Source organism: Macrosteles quadrilineatus, unplaced genomic scaffold (assembly GCF_028750875.1).
Source record: "Macrosteles quadrilineatus isolate MER2022 unplaced genomic scaffold, UCM_ALF_1.0 Scaffold_3__2_contigs__length_128488019, whole genome shotgun sequence".
NCBI lineage: Eukaryota > Metazoa > Arthropoda > Insecta > Hemiptera > Cicadellidae > Macrosteles > Macrosteles quadrilineatus.
This window is the reverse complement of record NW_026542596.1, coordinates 75,291,252-75,311,967: the sequence shown is the minus strand read 5'-3', so window position 1 is coordinate 75,311,967 and position 20,716 is coordinate 75,291,252. Positions and strand designations below refer to the sequence as shown.

The 20,716-nt window shown below is 36.3% G+C and overlaps 1 protein-coding gene across 4 annotated transcripts in view; it reads right to left on the bottom strand.

Annotated features, from left to right (window-relative positions):
- The window catches only part of LOC128990281 (uncharacterized), a 188,886-nt gene that overhangs the window by 67,966 nt on the left and 100,204 nt on the right, over nt 1-20,716 (bottom strand). For all 4 annotated transcript variants that reach the window (XM_054412600.1, XM_054412601.1, XM_054412603.1 and 1 more), the window contains exon 2: nt 17,742-17,892. In XM_054412600.1, coding sequence (XP_054268575.1) covers nt 17,742-17,892 — 151 coding nt within the window. The remainder of the gene's footprint in view (nt 1-17,741; nt 17,893-20,716) is intronic.

Below are 20,716 nucleotides of genomic sequence, written 5' to 3'. Positions count from 1 at the left end.
ACGTATTGACTTATTGCGGGATTTTATTGCACCAAATCTTCATAATATTCCTTATGAAAGCAAGTAATTTTTGTCTTCATCCAAATTCAACACCCATTCTTTTCCATTTTCTTTTGGAAAGGATCAGGTAGGTATTATTTATAACATAAAACTATACATAGCTTCTAGATTGATTGGTGTTCAAATAACATACATTGTTTAGGCTCAAATACTTTTTTCGCAACTTATTCTTTGTGCAATTGGGTAAAGCCCTGTGCAACTAGGAAGTCTAAGCCGCCGTAGGACTTCAGGAAGGCGGAAGGCCACACATTTACACCCCCACCAACCACCCGCCACCACGGTGCACAACTATGTGTAACTGGATCTCCTTGAACGTTAGTTATTATAATCCTGATCCGAGGAGCAAAGGTTAAGGCTGACATTCCCGCATGTTCTAGTTCTGCCGCAAATCCAATATCGGCGGCCTTGAGACGCCAGGCGACAAAGACCAAAACTAATTCTGATTGGATTTTCGGCTAATTCGCAATCATTGTCAGCCCATGGCTAGTCAATAAGCTGTGATGAACGCTTGCATTACAATAGCCAATGTCCTTTGTGTCTGATTGCTTCGGTGGTCATCCTAGGGCATCACCCTCTTAAGGAATTTGTGATCCTTCTTGGGCTTTGAGGTTGTGCATGATTAATTTGCTCATCCTCCGTACCTCTGTTAGGAAGTTCCATAGCGAATCGACCAATTTTAGGATGGCAAATTTAAGTAAATGGTGTGTTCTAAGTTTTTACTAAATTTTGTTTGTACTATCGCTACTAGGCTGATCCCTGGGGGAGCGAGCTGGCGTAGTGGCTAGAGCGCGGGACTTCGGTCCGTGAGGTCCCGGGTTCGATCCCCGCCAAGTCACCAATGGATTTTATCTAAGTGATAATGCCGCAACCCCTAGGTCTAGCCTGAAGTAATGTGAAAAACAATCCCAGGCTCCAAAAAAAAAAAAAAAAAAAAAAAAAAAAAAAACTAGGCTGATCCCTACTAGTTTATTAAAACTAAAAGAATATTGAAAATGAGGGTTTGAACATTCGTCCAAATGTCGTCAAATTCGACCAATTTCGTCCTTTTGGTGAGGGTTGGCTTACAAATTTACATAAAGTTAAAGAGTTGTTTCAGGATAAATTGCACACAACGGACAAATTAGAGTTGCACAAATCAGAAAATATAACGTTTAAACATCCATTTGAAATGCTTTGGTCATACTTACTCCTCGGTGACTCTCATATCTTCTTGAAAATAACATTTGTTGACCTTTCTCAAGATGATTTCCTGTACATCTTAGGCACACTGTAACTTTACCAAATTGAGGAAGAACTGCTGATTACCTGTTCAACGAAAAATGTGACAGAGTGATCCGAGGACCTTTTCTTCGACGATGCTACAGCCATGGTTTGTAGTTATCAGTTTCAAAATTGCTTCATCAGTACAAGGTTGTCAGAGGCAGTGTCATCTTCAAACGACTTCCTGAATCAGGTGACAAGCGGATAAGTTGGGCTACAAATAGTTTCTTGCAACTATCCAGGTAGTATAGGTGTGAAAGTTTTTGCACGGGACATATTTATTTTTTCTCGTGGAGTAGGATGAATGATTTTTTTGTAAATGCGGTTTCTGTGTTTCCAAAACCTATTTACTTTGTATTTTTCGATAACTTTCACCACATAAAAGGTATTACAAAAAACAAATAGTCAATAATCTCATGATGAACCTCGTTGACTCTCGCGTATTCGTCTTTGAAAGAGGCTTACCGAGTATTTTGATTTTGTGTACCAAGTAAACAAATGACTGACGAAGATCGTGATTCGACAGTGTGCTAAAATCAACTATACTCGTCAATGTGGCTCGAGCTGACTGTGTGCATTCAGTAAATCCACAGCACGCCCGGAGCTTTCCCAGATTGTGCCCAGGGGTCGCAAGGGGAGTCAAGGACGGAGCGGCCAAATGTCAAGATCTGTTTTACAACAATTAGATGTCGAAACGGAGAACGTGTCTTTCACAAACCGCTATTAGTCGATTGAAAGTGGAGTGTTGCCCGTTTGTTGGCAACAAACAGTTCAACAACTGCTACGAGGCTAATGCTTTCGGTGATTTTGTTGCCAAGTTTTTACGGTGTCCTCCATGTTATCGATTAGTGCTCTTTTCTCTACAGTGTGCTTGCTTTGGCTGTTCTTGACAAAGTTGCATGATTGTAGGCTATTACCAGTTTAAATTGAGATTTTTCATCCTAACACCAATGATTACCACTAATACAGCCTTAGCCTATCCAAGTTTTTAAGTTTAAAAGTGCATTTGTCATTTTTACTTTCAATCAAACATGTTGTTTGGTATTTTTCACCCTTAATTTTCCTCCTTCAGCATCATTTTCATCTTTATTATTTTATAAGAGTTATTTGTATTTAGTACACGGTCGGGTTTCAATGCTACCAAATCCATCCCACGAACCCAAGAAAATTGTGGATTTGTTTTAGTAAATTATTAGTGTAAGTTTTATGAGTTTAATTGTCAAACAATTCGCTTTGTTAATTCAGTTAAATATAATTGCGCTGTAACTATTACAATGTAAATACCTCCGTAAATACTTCCTACATACGTTGAATATCTTGTAATACTGTAAATAGTAATGAAGGAGAAAGTGTAGAAATAACAAACTGATACCAAGGGTTAGGAAAAAACAATGTTCAGATTTTACAAATAAAACATTTACTAATCAGGTTAAACGAAAACCTGTTAGTTCTCGTGTATTTTTATTGCTTAATGTATATTTAGACTTTTAATAGGACTCATATTTAGACAAATAAAACTATCATTGATGTACGTTGGTTTCAAAGGTTTCAACAAAAACAACTAACTCGGAATTCTCGTATGTCATAACCATCGCCACTAACTGGTTGAAGTGTGATCACGTTTCTTGTCTATGGTAAAATGTCTGCAAGACGTCGGAAAACCTGATTGAGGAAGCCTTATTTTGGCTTGATGAGACTAAACAAAGGTCATTGTTGATGGATGTAATACCTTGTATGCGATTACTTATCAAAAACTCCTCAGTTATGCAAGAGCTGTGATGAAACGCTATTAGTATTCGGTACTTAATTACATTCTATACCTTTTGAGGAGTTTTGATAATAACATCGACTACCTTCGATTTAGCTTTGTTTTTGTCTTAAGTAAATATGTATCTATGATTAAATAATGTATTTATCCTAAAGATTTACTCATTAAATATTTGTATTTTTGTTGCTAGTGAAATAAATGAATCTCATTCAGCTTCTTATACAGTTTCAAAAATCACTGCACAGGCCATAAGTATCGATTTTGGGGTTCCAACGCTAATCAATATACAGGGTGAGTTTTAAATGAGTTTCCCCCCTACTTTTTTCTACATTTCTTAAGATATCAACTCCGGACCACGTCAGATCATTGTAGAGTAGTAAGTACTTCATTTTGACTGGGTATAAATTTTTGGCCGCCATCTTGGATCCGCCATATTGGATACTTAGTTTTTTTTCAAATGTAAAGGTAGGGTTGTGACCCATCGTTTTAAACTACATTTTTATGCTGAATACGATGCTGCAATCCGTTTTAAAAAATCTTGACCCATTCTAAAGTTATGAGAACTTTTTATAACATTATTTTTGGTCCATTTTAACATTGTGCATTTAGAAACTAAGAACATAATCGCAAAATAGTGCTAGATAAAGATAAGTATACACCACATAATATACATAAATCTTTATCTAGCACTATTTTGCTATTATGTTCTTAGTTTCTAAATGCACAATGTTAAAATGGGCTAAAAATAATGTTATAAAAAGTTCTCATAACTTTAGAATGGGTCAAGATTTTTTAAAACGGATTGCAGCATTGTATTCAGCATAAAAAGGTAGTTTAAAACGATGGGTCACAACCCTACCTTTACATTTGAAAAAAAAACTAAGTATCCAATATGGCGGATCCAAGATGGCGGCCAAAAATTTTTACCCAGTCAAAATGAAGTACTTACTACTCTACAATGATCTGACCTGGTCCGGAGTTGATATCTTAAGAAATGTAGAAAAAAGTAAGGGGGGAACTCATTTAAAACTCATCCTGTATAATATAGATTCAATATTTACGTACAGTAGCCCAGTGATTATAGTGCTCCACTAGATAGTAGCCATAAGGTTCGATCCTCAGAAAATTGTGGAAATATTTTATGGTTATACCCAGATACTGGAACTATACCCAGAAATTATACCCAGAAATACTGGGTATTATTACTGGGGTACCTATCTCAATAATTAAACAATATTTAAAACTATTGTCACTTTTGACTGATTCAAAAGGGTTCTTGTGTGTGTGTAAACAATTATGGTAGCAGACTTTAGATAAATAAATGTTCTAGATACTAAACGGCTTAATTGCGTTGGTAGAGATTTTATTCAAATTCTCTAAAAACCCGTACGAAGGCGTTGTCGACCCTTATGCACACTTCTTCTGCATGTTACCATAAATTACATCGTCCAATAAACCCTTTCTATCTCTATACAACATCTCATGTATGAGGTCAAGATGTGAAAGTATCAAAGTCACATTGTTCCTCAGAGATCATTGTATGGACTACATTGAGTGGTGAACTATTGTTCCTGGCTGGAGCTGAAAGCGGAACACTCAAAATAGTTTACATCTTCATCACCATCACACCGGTGAAGAACCACTTTCCTTCGTAGAATATGCGCTCATGTGACTTATGTACTTTTCATCGTATGTGAACAGTTTTTCCAATCAAACATTGAAATTATTAAGTTTTCCTTTTCATTCCTAGCGAAAATAATCAAATGGAGTAGGGAACATCGGCTTTACATTTTTCTCATTTTCTTTTGTTTAGAAAATGAAATTACGGAAGGAAAGAATTCTTATTGATAAAAAGGACTGTAGTATAGATTTATTACCAAATTTATTTGCAGGCGTATAGCATCCTAAATTCAATTAAAAGGAAACCTCCTTTATCGATGTTTATTGCATTTAATAAATAATACATGTTGCAACCGAATCCGGCCGTTTGTATTTTCAAAACTAGATACAAGTCATCTTTGGAGGTAACTTATAACAAATTCATTATATAATAGATTTTCTTCAGAATCCGTTACCTTAAGTGAAAAATACAGTTCGTCACACTGGCAAAAAGTGTGTTGTCGACCCTCACTATTTTCCGACCTCTCTCACTTCTATCGTTTAACTTTTTGTCCAATTGTTGAAATATTGCTCTTTAAACAAAGAAAGTTACAAACATGAATGAGTTTTAGTTTGTCAACCTTCAATTTTAAATCAAAGGAAATATTGTTGAGCAACCTACCGATTTGAAAGTACGATACGTTAAACGATCGACATTCCTATATTAGCGTCATTAACCGTACAAATCAAATCCGTTCCAGTTTAGTCCAAGGGTGTGCTTAATTAGTGAAGGAAAGTAATCCACACTAATGGTCCTTGATAGTTCTTTATCGCACAATGATTAAGATTAATGTTTGTGTTAGCGTACAAAACCGAATGGTCTAAGGAAGATTGATTTGAACAATTAAAATTACACTTGTCATTCTATGGTTCTACTGAAATCAGGTTTGATTTATGATGAGAGTCACTTAACCCTTGAGGAAAGTGACGAAACTGTTTTTCAACCTTTTGTGAAATAATGCTTTCGACATTGGATCACACAACAAATACAATAAAAATCTGTTATAAATTACTAAAAAATATGATACCGCATGTATTATTTTAGTCGTCGATTATTTCCCCCAATTTGTGTTACTCTACAATAACGTAAAACGTGCTATCGGTAATATATATTTGTTTTTTGTAGCTAACTATTGACTCCTTTAGTATTAAAAGCAAATACAGAAGATCACTTTGAAAACTGGCAGTCCACTCGCAAATGACCGGAAATAAATTTCAAAACTGCCCTCAGCCTATATACAGTTGGATTAAATAAAATTGCCAGTATTGATTGTTAATTTTCATTTAGCTAATAAACCATGGACTTAAATGAAGTTCAACATTTTTTATTCGTTATATTTTTTGAGCGGAGCGAAGCTCTTTAGGATCGTCTTCTATGCAAACTTTCTTATATCATGCAATAACGGCTGATCGTAATTTAGCCAAACTTATCAAAGTTCTTTTGGCAAACAGTGGGAGGGTTTATGAAGAAGCAAATTTAAATTAGCAAAAATGTATTTATGTGTAGTGACATTTCATTATAAAGGTGGATCGCTATTGTAAATTTATTAGGCTAGTTTAGATTTAGTGACTTGAGTTAGTTTGAAAATCATGTACCATGAAACTCGCCCGTAAATAAAGGCACTTTATTTATTTATTGTATATCAGCTATATTATCAGACATTGAATATATCTCATACATCTCTAGTATCCTAAAGGTGTTTGTATGTTTGACAGTTTGGGCGGGCCTGGTCGTGCCGTGTATTACCATGTCGCTGATCATGATCAGATATTGGCTGATCGGGAGCAAGGTCCCTCCACTTCAGCAAGTAGATCACCTCGGCCAAGCCTTGCCGTGCCTGACTGACCAAACTCAACTTTTGTCACTTGCAAGGGGAATTCACTCTACAACTAGTCCAGAGTATTTTGATATATTTTGGGTAATTGTAAAAACTAGTGTCATCAAATTTGTGTTCAAAGGTTAGAAAAATGATAATCCCAAACAACAACAAAATAATAATACATATCAAGGAGTTTGGAAATTTAAATTTTGGTATTCAAAATTGGCCAATAACTAGAGTAGTTTCTAACACAAACCCTGGATAGAAAAATAGGTATGTTAGCTTACTAAATAACAAATTATTGAGATTGTAAATGCTTGTTATTTCCAAAAAAATATTAACTCCGAAGGCGTTAAATATGTACCGTTAAAATCCACAAATATCTTTGTGATGTGTAGAGTTCCTAAATGTTACACGATACTGACTTAGCAGAGAAACGTCACCACAATACCATACAGCAATATAAATTCTTGGCAAAGATCGCATTGTATATACCGGAATTTTATTGGCTTGTTTATTTATTACTTGCACACAATCCTCTGAAGAGATAATCCTAAGGATTACATAAATATCAGTAAGTCCCCTTCTATACGTTACTGTGATTTTCTTTCAAGTGGTTATGGTAAATAATGGATATTCATATGGTGGTTAAACCTATGCACCGAGAGAAGATCAATATTTCTGGTATTATTTCTTGTGGAAAAATATTCACCAGCAATCAATCAAGCTAATTATGTTATTAAATTCATCCAACCTACACCAACATCGCCAATGTTTGCGAACATGCTATAAGGCCTTTTACATAAGTTTTAAGTTATGAGATGTGCAGGAAATTTACCTTTAAACCGTATGAAGACACAACATCTAACAAAATATTACTTCAGAGACACCGTGGTGCACCATCAGTAGCTAATTTTCGCAACAAAATCAATTAAATGTGTTCATACAGTTGACTTTAGATCCTAGACTTTTTTCCTAGACTCAAGAATACTCAAGCCTGCCAGTATCGCACTTACTTGAGCCAGGAACAGTTACCAAATCACCAAATGACGATTTTATCCGAAACTGCAAATGTAATAGTAATTGTAACGGCTGACAGCTGTTCTATTTTTTTGTTGGTGTATGATTACATTGAAGTTTAAATTGGTAGAAGTTTAGGCAGAATCAAGAGTTTAAACTTGTATGCAAAATCATCGTAGTTCGATTCTTCGACCAATGTACCTCCTCAGCAAGTGACTCCAGTCTCCAGACCTTCAGTACCACTCTCTGTAGTCTGTACACTGTGTAGTCTACTGTTGAGGATTTAGTGTTGAGTGTTCGTGAAGACGATGACCCATGGGTTGCGTGAGAGACGGGACACCGAGATAAGAAGGACGACCTCCGCGAAGACGGCCAAGGACCCTTCGAGAGTTCACTGTATCACGAAGACGCAGGGAAAGGTGACGGGGATTAACGCTTGGATATCGAGTGTAAAAATGTAAACTACTACCGTTAAGGTTTTACGATTGAAAGAAAAATATCCCCCGCGGCAAACATGCTGAATACGCAAATTTCTATTTCTTATTGGATTTTGACTAAAATGCTTTCTTAAAACATTATATCCTTTATGATGGAATCTGTCCTTCTCAATCTACTTTTGCCTTAAAATATTTAGCCAGTCTCCAGGTAGCCGGCCAGGAGACATGTTTCATTATGCAGACGTATACGCATCTAGAACTGAAAAGACTTGTGTATATTATATTTAGTTGCGTTTTTCGTGGTTCCTTTATTTTACCTAGAGGTGATTTCACAATGTTTATTTGTGTCATGTATCGTAAATAGTGAGTAACTTTCCATTGTGAGTTTTATTTGAACTCAAAGACGAGATGCAAACAGAATAGTTAAGTATAGATAGTTGAGCGCACCCACATGATGGAGTCATTTCCTTTACTGCCGTATGCTACCAGCTTAACGGTGACGTACATGTTATATTTTCCTGAAACCTGTCACGCAAATAAAACAAACAGGTCTTTGGTACTTTTCTAAAAGAAGGTGTATGGTTTCAAAACATTTAGTCATCACAGGTTACTGCAACTCCAAAGAGTAACTATATTTTCATTCAACTTCCCTTCAACGCCTTCTTTACGATCTGACCCTATCTGCAAGTACCAGGGTTGCCAAATGTCCGGCACTAGGGAGCCAAGACTTTGAGGTTTTCTCACCGCCTCAACACAATATACCTCGGTTCACAGACAGCAATTAATAAGGCATTGGTGTACAATAACTACTGCATTGCGTGGCAGAGTGTGTGACCGTTGCTTAAGACCAGACTGTCAACTTCAACCCGATAACTACGTTGATACAATACTGCGCAGGAAGAGGAATCGTTGGGAACCTCTTTGTCTCTTGAAAAATGATGTCGTTTGAGCGTTGTGAAAGAGTAAAGCGAAAACAATTGTGTTGGAACATTTGAGTTTAAATTTTGTATTTCTTGATTGCTATAAACTGCTTTGGGTAATAATTCCTACGGTTTTGTGCTAACTAAGGAAGATCTCTCTCTCAACCATTGCCCAGAAGGTATTGGTTGGAAAAGAAGGTATTTTAAATAGTTACATGTATTGTAAAACTTAACTAGAGGACACTAGAACCCTGAAAGCATGGAAACAAATTGGTCATCTTTGAGAGGGAATTGCAGGCATAATCAAAACTACCGCTTTCTGTTAGCCTTGGGGTTTCTAATCACTTTACTCCTTATTCAGAAGTTGGTTACTATGCACATTTTAAATAGTATTGTGAAACTGGAAAAACTTTCCTTTGCAAGCTATGTGATAACTAGGTCAACCTTGATTTTCATCTGTTAACCATCTTATATTTATACAGCGTTTACTTTGTTTATTTTGTAGCATGTTTTTATGCAAAATAATTTATGAGGTGTTGAACATTTTTGGGATGAAGCAAGAAAAATGTCAAAATAGTTTACTATTAAGAAAAGATTACTAGTAAACTGTTCTTCTACCAGGGTATTTAAAATTACTTTTTACTCACTAAAGCAATAGTCAAATGCACTCCACTTCAATTTAAAATATTTCTTTGATGTCATTTACAGTGCTTGCAGCCCTTCAATACTTCTACGTTCTAATTTCAAACGGAAGCATTCACTTCGTGGCAAATTCACGCGAAGCATGTCAAACCAGACTGCGCTACAACCAAAGGAAATGCGTGTACGAGAGGTAACAAGAACGACAGCATGAACAATTAGAAAGTGAAAATAAAAACGGTTTAGTAAAGCAAGAAAGCGAAAGGGCGTTTTCGGAAGGAAGTTACAGTTTAATCTCTTGTGAAAGGGTAGGCTTTGGGCGTTTGAGTGGTTTGGTATTAGAAAGTAAACGAAATGTGATTAAAGTAATATCGCAGCCCTACAATCCTAGAATTATAGCGATGAAATCGGAAAGGATGCATTTGAGAGTGGAATCGAAACGTAATCAAATACCATAGCTTTGTACCGTTTAAAATATGGCCCTTTAACGCCATATAGTACCTTTTAGGATGGTAAATAAGCATTTAAACTGTATGATAAGTTTTAAAAGGGGCCAAGAATACGTTTAAGATTGTATATAAAATATCAACAGACTTATATGTGTTAGTGCTTAGCCTATAGAATACAATAAGAAGTTTACAATAAGAATCCGGCTCGAAGGACCAAATTCACTATATGTCATTTCAGTGGAACCTTGATAGCAAATCCCTCGATGAGATCTTATCCTTGATAACAAGTGAAATTCCAAATCTATTTGAATGTGTTTTACCCCTAATCACAAGCTATTGAAAACCTCAATAAGAATTCAACCTTGATGTCAAGTCATGTTTAATAATCCCCATGAGATTCTTGTTATCGAGGTTCTACTCATGTACATAATATTATACTTACGATACGTTTTGGACGTAATTATCCTGTATCTATGTGATAAAATAGTGTTATTTATATCTCCCACGTGAACACAGCTAGTAAAAAAGTTGTTAGGAAATGTAGCGGGAGACAAAGGAGCCAATTATGAGTGTCGAGTACCGTGTAGTTGTAGTGTTGGCACGCCCCAGATACGCTGATAGTTGCGACACTGTTAGCCAAATGACCTCTGACCTCCTGTTATCTTGTCAAGGTCGGGTAGACAGTCAAGGCCACGCAACCGCTAGGCTAACTGCGAGCCACGATCATGAAAAAAGGGTTCTGTTTTATAAATGTCAAGACTGTTTGTAGTTTTTATTCGGTTAACTAAGTCGATTTATAGTATTTAAGAAGGGAATAATGTGTGGATGGTACACGTATTCGTCACATATTGGTGATAGAATGTATGTGTTGAACAGTAAATGGATGGGATTCTACACAGCCGTAGAAGATAGCTTAGCGTGTGTTTTACAGCTTATCTGAATGAATTCACACCCTAAAAGAAACTTTGATACTAGAAACATCATACCCATAATTTATATGCACATGAGGGTATTTTAACACATAAGAATGAACATTTTCTATTTACAATTGATTGTGACAGTTATATGATTACTGTCACAATGAATGGTAAATAAAAAATGTTCTTTCTTATGTGTTATTCTGATAATCATTCCAAAACAAATACAAATTAGTAGGCCCTATCACCGTAGTGAAAAACTCCTTCAAGCCTTCAAAGATCGGATAGAGTAGTTCCGTTCTGGAGATATAGCTGAAGATCCCGCAGCATGCTAATAAATGCAGTTACATCGTATGAAGTTTTCCATTTCTGAACCGATATCTATAGAGGTGACAAACATGATATTCCATTAGTAGTTCTGTAGCTATTTAAAATAAAAATACTTATTTCAATAGAATTTTCGTTTTCCTTCTAACAAAGCATCTTGAAATCTTAAATCATCCAATTTGAAGAGGCAATCTTTGTAAGCTACAGCATTTTTAAATCTTTTGACTTGTCGCCAAATGTTGATTGTCACCACAGAAATTTGCAACAGCTGGTCCATCTGAGTGTCTACTCAGCCAATGACACCAAAGAAACTTGCTACAGCTGGTCCATCTGAGTGTCTACTCAGCCAATGACACCAAAGAAACTTGCTACAGCTGGTCCATCTGAGTGTCTACTCAGCCAATGACACCAAAGAAACTTGCTACAGCTGGTCCATCTGAGTGTCTACTCAGCCAATGTCACCAAAGAAACTTGCTACAGCTGGTCCATCTGAGTGTCTACTCAGCCAATGTCACCAAAGAAACTTGCTACAGCTGGTCCATCTGAGTGTCTACTCAGCCAATGTCACCAAAGACCGCTGATTCATCAATGGGAAAGTGAAATGACAAAATTCGCTGAGAAGTAAGCGTAAGCATGATCTTCAGGGTGTAGTATGTTGTGGTAGTGAGAGTGGATTGGTCTAGAGTTACAGATTCACCAGAGTCCCGTACTTTCTACCTCAGCAGCACCAACGGACGAGTTTCACCACTTTCTCACTGAACACTTGCCAACAGCTGAGGGGAATGATCATATGTGTTAAATACATCATGCTTGTATCGATCAGCTGATGCAATTTGAATATATTAGCAACCTGTTAACTACTTGGATGTTTGTATTTCAGAACACTTATTTCGTATAGGGTATAAAGGGAACCCTATTGGCGTTGTTCAACAATTCCGTTGTTACCAAAAGTAGACTTCTCATCCTAACGTAGAATCTTTGGTATTAATAAGTATTTTATAATAGATTGTGCAGTCTGTGATCTATTCATGAACATAGTACCAATGAACAAAACGCTAGTTTATAATTTGATATTTTGTTTTAGTCTTGTATTCGGTCGAAGAAATATCAAACGGGAACATCGAAACAAAATGTAAACGAACCTGACAACACAAACCCTTAACATAAACTATAAAACTTCCTTGTAACAATGGAAAAATAAGGGAAATCGCAGGCTGCTCTTTGAAATGGTCAATTGATTTAATAACAAATTAAATGCTCAGAATGTTAAGAAATTAGTGAAAGGAGAAGACCTTGAATAGCACTGTTAACTGTTCATAAATACTAGACATGATAAAGACACAGAAAAATGATACCTGATTACCATAAATATGAGTTTCCAGGAAATAATTATAAAATAAATACCTAACCGAAAAATATATTTCTGAAAGTGATTGATCGAATGCAAAAATCTTTTCTTTTTTTAGAAAAACAATTACAATATTTTATAGGCATTACAGTTGTACACTACACAAACATTATGAAAACAGTCTTAAGTCATTCACAATGATATTTACAAATAATATATCCTTTGAATTCATCAAACGACGTAATGTATAATTTAAATGTATGAAGTCCGATTATATACCTGCAAAGTATTTAAGATATACATAGGATCCTGTTATAACCCATACTGCACGGAAAACCAACATACTGCAACAACTGACATCTCATTACGACGTTTAACCATGAGTTAGAGATTAAGTGAAATGCACTTTCTGACGTTAGATTGCGTGATTGTGCACGGTACATCTTCTGGAGGATACCGTTTATCATTCAGAGAAAATCTCCAAGAAAACCAGTGGCTGGCAGAAATAAAGTACAGTGTTACATTAAGTAAAGATTGAAATTTTTTCAGTAAGACTTACTTTATAATATAGGTCAAATACAATTTTAGAAGTTTTTAGGCTTTACAATCGTGGTCTTTGAAGCTGGGTGGGTTATTGAATCTTTCAAATACGTTGTAATTCCCAATTGGGTACATTATAAAATGGAGTAGGAACATTGTTGATTCCTAGATCTGTGATGATTTATATAGAAGTGTAAAACATTTCATTTGTGACAGATTTTGACTAAGAAAGTACGTATTTCGGTTTATCAACAAAGTGATTTACTAGGGATTTCTTAAAAAAAATAACAGTATCATGAACAATTTTGGAAAACACTTAAATACTATCTACTATTCACTATTTAAAACAATACTAGATATTTGTGATTTAAACACAATATAATATACTGAAAAATCAAGGTTTGGGGATTATGAACTAGTAGAATGGTAGAAATGTTTATTACATTTTATCAAGCTTCATTTTATATAGAGTTCAGAATAATTACAGTTTAGTCTGAAAAATTCCATCCCTTAAACAAAAAATTGGATTTCCAATATAACTATTTGATTCCAAATCCTCTACCTTTACTTATTTATATCATTCACTATGAAGCCACTGTCAATATGTTAATCCTTGCCCATGCCTAACCACATCACAGCACTAAAACTAACCCTGGACTGCGTAGAGAGCCGTTAGTAGTTAGGAGCATCCTGTGTATTCCCGTTTCTATAGCTCTGGTTACTTAATCTGGTTCCCTACAAGGTGTTTTGTTGGTAACAGGATCCCCACAAGGGGGGTTGCGTCATGTATTCTCGCCCCCCCCCCACCATAACGCAGGTTAAGAACCCTTAGTGACGACTAGGTGTAACGTCAGTTATTCGACCATTACCCTGTTTATAGTGATTTGATTTGATCGGGTTCCAGGCAGTGAAAATATTAAATAAGGGATCAAGAAATGGACCAGAATTTAACAAAATGATTCAGATTTTATTTATTAAGAAATAATATGTGAAACTAAACCAAATCCAGGAATAATCAGAATAAATTTTTTGAGGATGCCTAGAAAATCAAAATGAATGTTGATTTAAAATAGGGTCACCTCCTCCAGCTGAGTAAAAGCTGGATTACATAGAATAGATTGACTTAACTACACAAAAAAAATCTCAAATTTGGTCCTTCGAGCCGGATGTTTTGTTGTTAACAAATCCTATGGTACTAACCACAGACTACAGATGGCACTAAAATTCGTCAAAGGAACTGTAATCCAAGCATATTAACAATAAGGTGATATTAATTTGCTAGATTCATTTTTACTTCTGTAAATTCCATGAAAACTGTAATCTATTTGCAAGTGCTACTTTTTAAAACCACCAAACCATATTAAACTATTTCACTGTATCTATTGGTTCGCTCCACAGTATTTTGTATGGTCCACATTTCACACAGACAATTAGATTAGAAAGCGGTTAAGATTGAGGAACAGGATTGTAAAGAATGCAGTTGAATGATCCAATTGTTCAATGATACCGGGGGAGACCAGTTCTAGTTCTGTAGCGGAACAGTGAGCTCTGATTGGTTCTTGGGCAACGATGTAATCACTGAATTGCGTTCAATAACCGAATTGAACCGGTTACATAACCAACTGATTTGATCTTACGCAACCCTTAGATAGTTGTGGGAGGGATAGTGATTCATCTTAGTTAAAACGGGTCTTGCCATATTGTTTGTGGGCCCGAGCCAAGACTTGGGTATTTGTAGTGAAATAATAAATTTGAAATTCGTATAGAGAAATGGGATTACATTTTGGTTATGAGTTCTCGGATCAATCTTGGTTGGTTTTCCTTCAGGTGATTCATGTGCGTATTACGTATGTTGAAAGAATTGAACTTGAACGCAATGTTTAGCCATTCCTTCACACATACAATTGTATTTTACTTTTTTGTTAAGTGATATTTCTGTATGGTTAGATTATAGATTAAATCTTGATTTTTGTTTTGTTAACAGCAGAAAAGAAACATATAATGCTGTGAGTTTTTGTTTTATCAAAGATGTATGAATAGCATATATCAATAATTAAATTTAGCAAAGAAAATATAATTTTCCATCCTCTTTCCCCAATTTTTACTTTACGTTCTATCTCGAAGGAATGTAATTTCTGTTTTGGTGGTATAGTTCCTGAACAGCTGGTGAGAGGGACGACAAACAACGTTCGTCCTTGACGCGGGGGAAAGTGGAGTCACGGGTGTCTGCCGGGAGCAAGGTCGTGGAACCTAGGAAGAACCCCAACTAAGGACCCGGTACCTACAAGAATATCAGCTTCCCAGGGGGATCTGGAGGTATCTTGTGTGTGCAAAGTGGAGTCATGGGTGTCTGCCGGGAGCAAGGTCGTGGAACCTAGGAAGAACCCCAACTAAGGACCCGGTACCTACAAGAATATCAGCTTCCCAGGGGGATCTGGAGGTAGCTTGTGTGTGCGAAGTGGAGTCATGGGTGTCTGCCGGGAGCAAGGTCGTGGAACCTAGGAAGAACCCCAACTAAGGACCCGGTACCTGCAAGAATATCAGCTTCCCAGGGGGATCTGGAGGTAGCTTGTGTGTGCGAAGTAGAGTCACGGGTGTCTACCGTGAGTAAGGTCACGGAACCTAGGAAGAACCCCAACTGAGGACCCGGTACCTACAAGAATATCAGCTTCCCAGGGGGATCTGGAGGTTGTTTGTGTGTACGGTGAATAATATTGGTTTATATCAGGAAACATATCCAATGAGAGTTTATTTTCCTGTTATGCTTCGATAAGATAAATAACTGAACATTTATTACGCAATTGTTGTACAGCAATTGTAGAATAGTTCTGATATAAAATAACAAATTTCTCCTTGTACTTGAAATATGATTATGACAACCTGTAAAATTGCTTGAACGTTACTGAACAAGAAACATTATATGGTGGCTATCATTTCAATAATGCATAGTAGTCCGAATCAGTTGCATCGTTTATATTTTTAGTACTGTAGTAATACATCATAGTAGTCCTTGTATTGTTATCATACTTTAAGCAAAACAATTTCATTTATAAGTTTGAGTGATTATCAATAGCATCACAAAGCATACTCACCGGAACTATAAGCTTTGTTCAGTATATTCATTCTTCCAGTGTACTGTTCTGTATTGAAGTAGGAAACGTATTTGAAATTCACTTTTAATCGCTTGAGCGGTTTGAGGAAATTATTTTACTTCTAACTGCGTTTAGTCAACAGACTAAACTAGATAACCCTCAATAAACTTCGTAAGTTTTCTCAGAGCTTCGTAAATATTTGTAAATATTATTCTATCGTGAATGAATCTATCGTGTTATGCAATAATGTCACAACTCGATTTTTCTGTAAAATACGTATTTTTGCGATCCCACCACAAATTTGAATCCAACTTTATGAACATTGAAACCAAAACAAATACAACGGCTAGTCCAATGTATCATTTATTGGCCGACATTGTAAGCAGCCTGGAGCTGGCACTCCCATAGCGTGGAGGTGAACGGTAAGGCCCGGGTCCTGGTCCTGTTTCTGACATTGATGAATGGAGTCATTACAATATTTTACTCTCACTTCTGGCACAGTTTGCCAGTTTTATTACTAAACCGTTCACGTTTGATTTGTTGTACCACGGGCTAAAAATAAAACTGGCTCTAAATCAGTGAGGTATCTTATTTTTATTGGGAAGATCAGGATGGTTTGAGAGATTATTATTTTTATTAAGTGGTTTACATAGAAAAATACTCATTCATCATTTTGTAATGAGTCACTTATTGAAAATTGCGAAGACTTTTTATGAACTCGTATACAATCTAAGTTGGAGAAAAGCTCATCAATATAGTGGTGTAGCGCGGGAGCCCGAGGCCACAGGTTCAAATCCAACCAATCACCAAAGGACTTTGTGTTTATAATGATGCCGCGACTCTGTAGGACTACTCTGAAGTAATGTGTAAAAACAGTTCCAGGCTAGACCCTAGCGTCGTAGAAGTTGAAGGTCAGACATAAAAAACCTACCTAAAGTTGTAGAGTAATACCCCAAACCTGAAAAAAAACTCTTTACTTTTATAGTTGAGCTAATTGAAATTTTAGATGCATATAGGGTGGCACCCGAAAGGTTTAAAGCAATAATGCTAGCAAATACTGAAATAAAATTAACATGTATTGCTGAAATATAATGCAAAATAGCTATTTACCATTCAAATAAATATGTTTCAAATTTATGACGTGAAATAGTTTATATATTTCATTATTTTGAGAGTAGCTAGTATATTATTGTCTGAGTTAAAAGTGAATTTACAGGAGAGAAACTAGAAGACACGAGCGAGTTCCGTTTAGTTTCCGAGATAGAGGAAATCAGTAGAAAGTAGAGCTATTTGAATCCACTTTCAACGTACCTGTGGATACACCAGTTATTTAACAACTAGTCATGTCGCCGGTAATGTAGTAAAATTTAATGAAATAGTAAGTCTATAAAAGGAATAAAACCTGTCTTCCTGGGATTATAAATATCTTTAAATACACGTTTATGTTAATTTACATAGAGCAGCAAAACTAAATAGGGTCCTTACCTTGTACAATTTTTCTTTCTGATACCAAACGTCCTCTTCTTCCTCTGGAGGGGCGAATGTTGGGGCGGAGTCCAGGTTTAGGTCGTCACGTGATCGCGACAGGATCCTGCGACGTGACACCATGTCGCTGTGAAGAGTGTTCGGTCCCAAACTGCGACAGACAGAGCGACAGGTTAGACACAGATAAAGTAGGTATAGGTAATAGTGACAGGATAGTTGCAGTATGTAACCTCTAAACAGATGGAATCGTAACTGGGGTAAGGTTCTATGTGCTCCATGTAATTATGGAGCTCTGTAAAATTGTGAGGCAGACATTCACAAAGAACTAGTACACATTTTCAATCAAAAAATACATGTAATAGCGGTGTTGCTGCAATAATTAACTTACTTGATGGCGTAATGTTTGCGAAACTTGCAAACCTAATGATTTAAAACATTTTTATTGAAATTAGGGTTTCTTTAATTATTGGTGTAGATGAATTATTTCTTCAATGCAGAGTTACTAGTTTTGACTTTATTCATGGGAATGGTATACAATTAATCAATGGCATCTTTAAATTGTTCTAAATGTGTGAAATAATCATTGCAATATCAATTTAATAGACTTTATTCTTGAGAAATGCAATCCTAAAGCATGTGAATCGCCTTATAATGAGATAGTAAGATTGGCTGAGCAGCTCATAGTCTTCACTTCAAAGAAACATTCTAAAAACGATAAGACTCCATTCAAAAACATCCAGTGATGCAGAACACGAAAAAACAAGACCACAAACTTGTTTTTGCTTGACCAATGTTAGGACGGTAACAGTAAACAGGTCGGGCTCAGTATGCTGGTTAAGTTTGGTTTGTGAGGTAACCGCGGCCACCGCCATTCACATGCAAATACGCTGTTAGGTTGTTAGCACCTGCTGTCATTGTCTGGGGTTGGCAAACCTGCGCAAATATTCACCAGCTGTTGCCATACCTCCCACTAACACATTGACCCACCGACGCGACGCGCAATCAAATTGCTGAATTTGTCATTGTAGACAATTATATTTTGTGCAAGCGTATCCTCTTCATTGATATTAGTCGTGGTGTAAATACTTGTCAATGTGTATATAAGTATTTCTCGTGTTGTTTTAACAAATAATGTTAGTTTTTGTGTAGACGATTTCATTCAACTGACTACTGTTTTTTCCCCATTACACGAAAAAATTATTTTTGAAGATTATTTATGTTTTGTGGATTTTTTAGTAATGAATAAGATCCATACTACCACTGGTAAAACATTCCCTGTGAATTAATTGTGTTGCTTTCCTGCATTGCTTGAACATTTATCTTTCAATTTGTCTGACTTATAAAAGAGAATTATTCGCATGCACCTTTGTGGACCTTTTCATATCATGTACTGTATAACTTTTAAGAAAGTAATTTTTACAAAAAAAAAAGTATGTTGACGAAAGATAATTTTATTTTATTTTACTGAGTCCCAGTTTATCTTACAGTAAAAAAAACTTTACTGAGTTGCCAAAGAAATGTCCCAGTTTAATCCACCTCAACGCCACGACATTCTAGGGAATCAGTACAACCGCGCGTTAAGGTCTCCTAGCTAATCAAGCCGCACGTACGTTACCCGGTGCAAATACCAGACATTTGGCTGCATTAGAGCATTGTAGGCGGGGAAGTGCAGCCACGGCTACTCAGTAATCAAATAATCAGCGATGGATTTGTCTTGACCCGCCATAAGCGAGCGGCGCAAGCAGAGCAAGCTAAGAGAACGGAGCAAAAGTGGGTCAGTCGGTGACGCAATCTTGCGTCAGTTCCGAGTGAATATTATCCCGTCAGATGTCTAGCGGTGACCTGTCCGGTCTGTGCACTCTTGTACTGTACACAAACATCATATATAGTTGTAGGAATAAACTCATCCTCCTTAGGATGTATATTAGTGTACTGTACACAAACATCATATACAGTTAAAGGAATAAACTTATTATCTTTAGGATGTGTATTCGTGTACTGTACACAAACACTATATACAGCTATGGGAGTTCTGTCATCCATGTCAGGAATTAATCCGTGAAACAATTTTGAAAATTTTCCGAAGCTTTGTTCAAAAGCTCAAGCTTGAGTTTTAACGCATACTTAACTATAATTGAATACCGTCATTTTAGCACATAAAAATTCAAAATAGATTACAATCCTCCAAGCAATGATGCAACGAGTTAACCAGCAAGTGATTACGGGATGCCCAACCCAAGAAGCAATCACCATAGCCGCGCTATAAACAGCCATTCGATCAGCTGGTGCCCAATTTGTAAGTCGTGATTCAGTATGACTTCATGTCTCATCTGACATTCTCCTAGTGTTGCGGTAAGGTTTGTTGACTACCGATGAATGGTTTGTACAAGCCAAGATACAAGCCTGAGTCAGTCGCCTCTAGCGTGGTTACCTCAGCTATATTTGTCTTGTTGACTGATAGCACAGAAGTATGTTTTCTGTGCTGGTAGTTCTCTACCAAGCAGAATAAAGTATGGGAATCGCTGTAAAGGTGATCAAGATCTTGTTAGTGTGTTTATTTTTTCCGATTGTCTTAATAGATTGTTAAATAAACTGTTTCATATTCAATATCTATATAAACTTTAAATATTTGACGAATCGACCTGATTATGTGACCGTCGTCACGAAACAGTCTTACTCATCTGACGCACCAAAGGATACTGAACAGGCAACAATTTATTTAACAATTTAAATCTGCAATATCCAGTTGTAGGGAAATGTGTAGGGAAGTCTTAATAAATTCGTTATCGCTACAGTATTGCTCATCTTACTCACGGATCGGACTTTAAAACATCTGATAATTTTAATTATTGTGATTGTGACAGTACTTTAAAGAATCTATTAACATACCAAAATGTAATACATTGATGATGTGGTTGCATACCAATTGGCCCGATCTACTAAGTCACTCCGACAACTGTACTTGGATAAGGTAA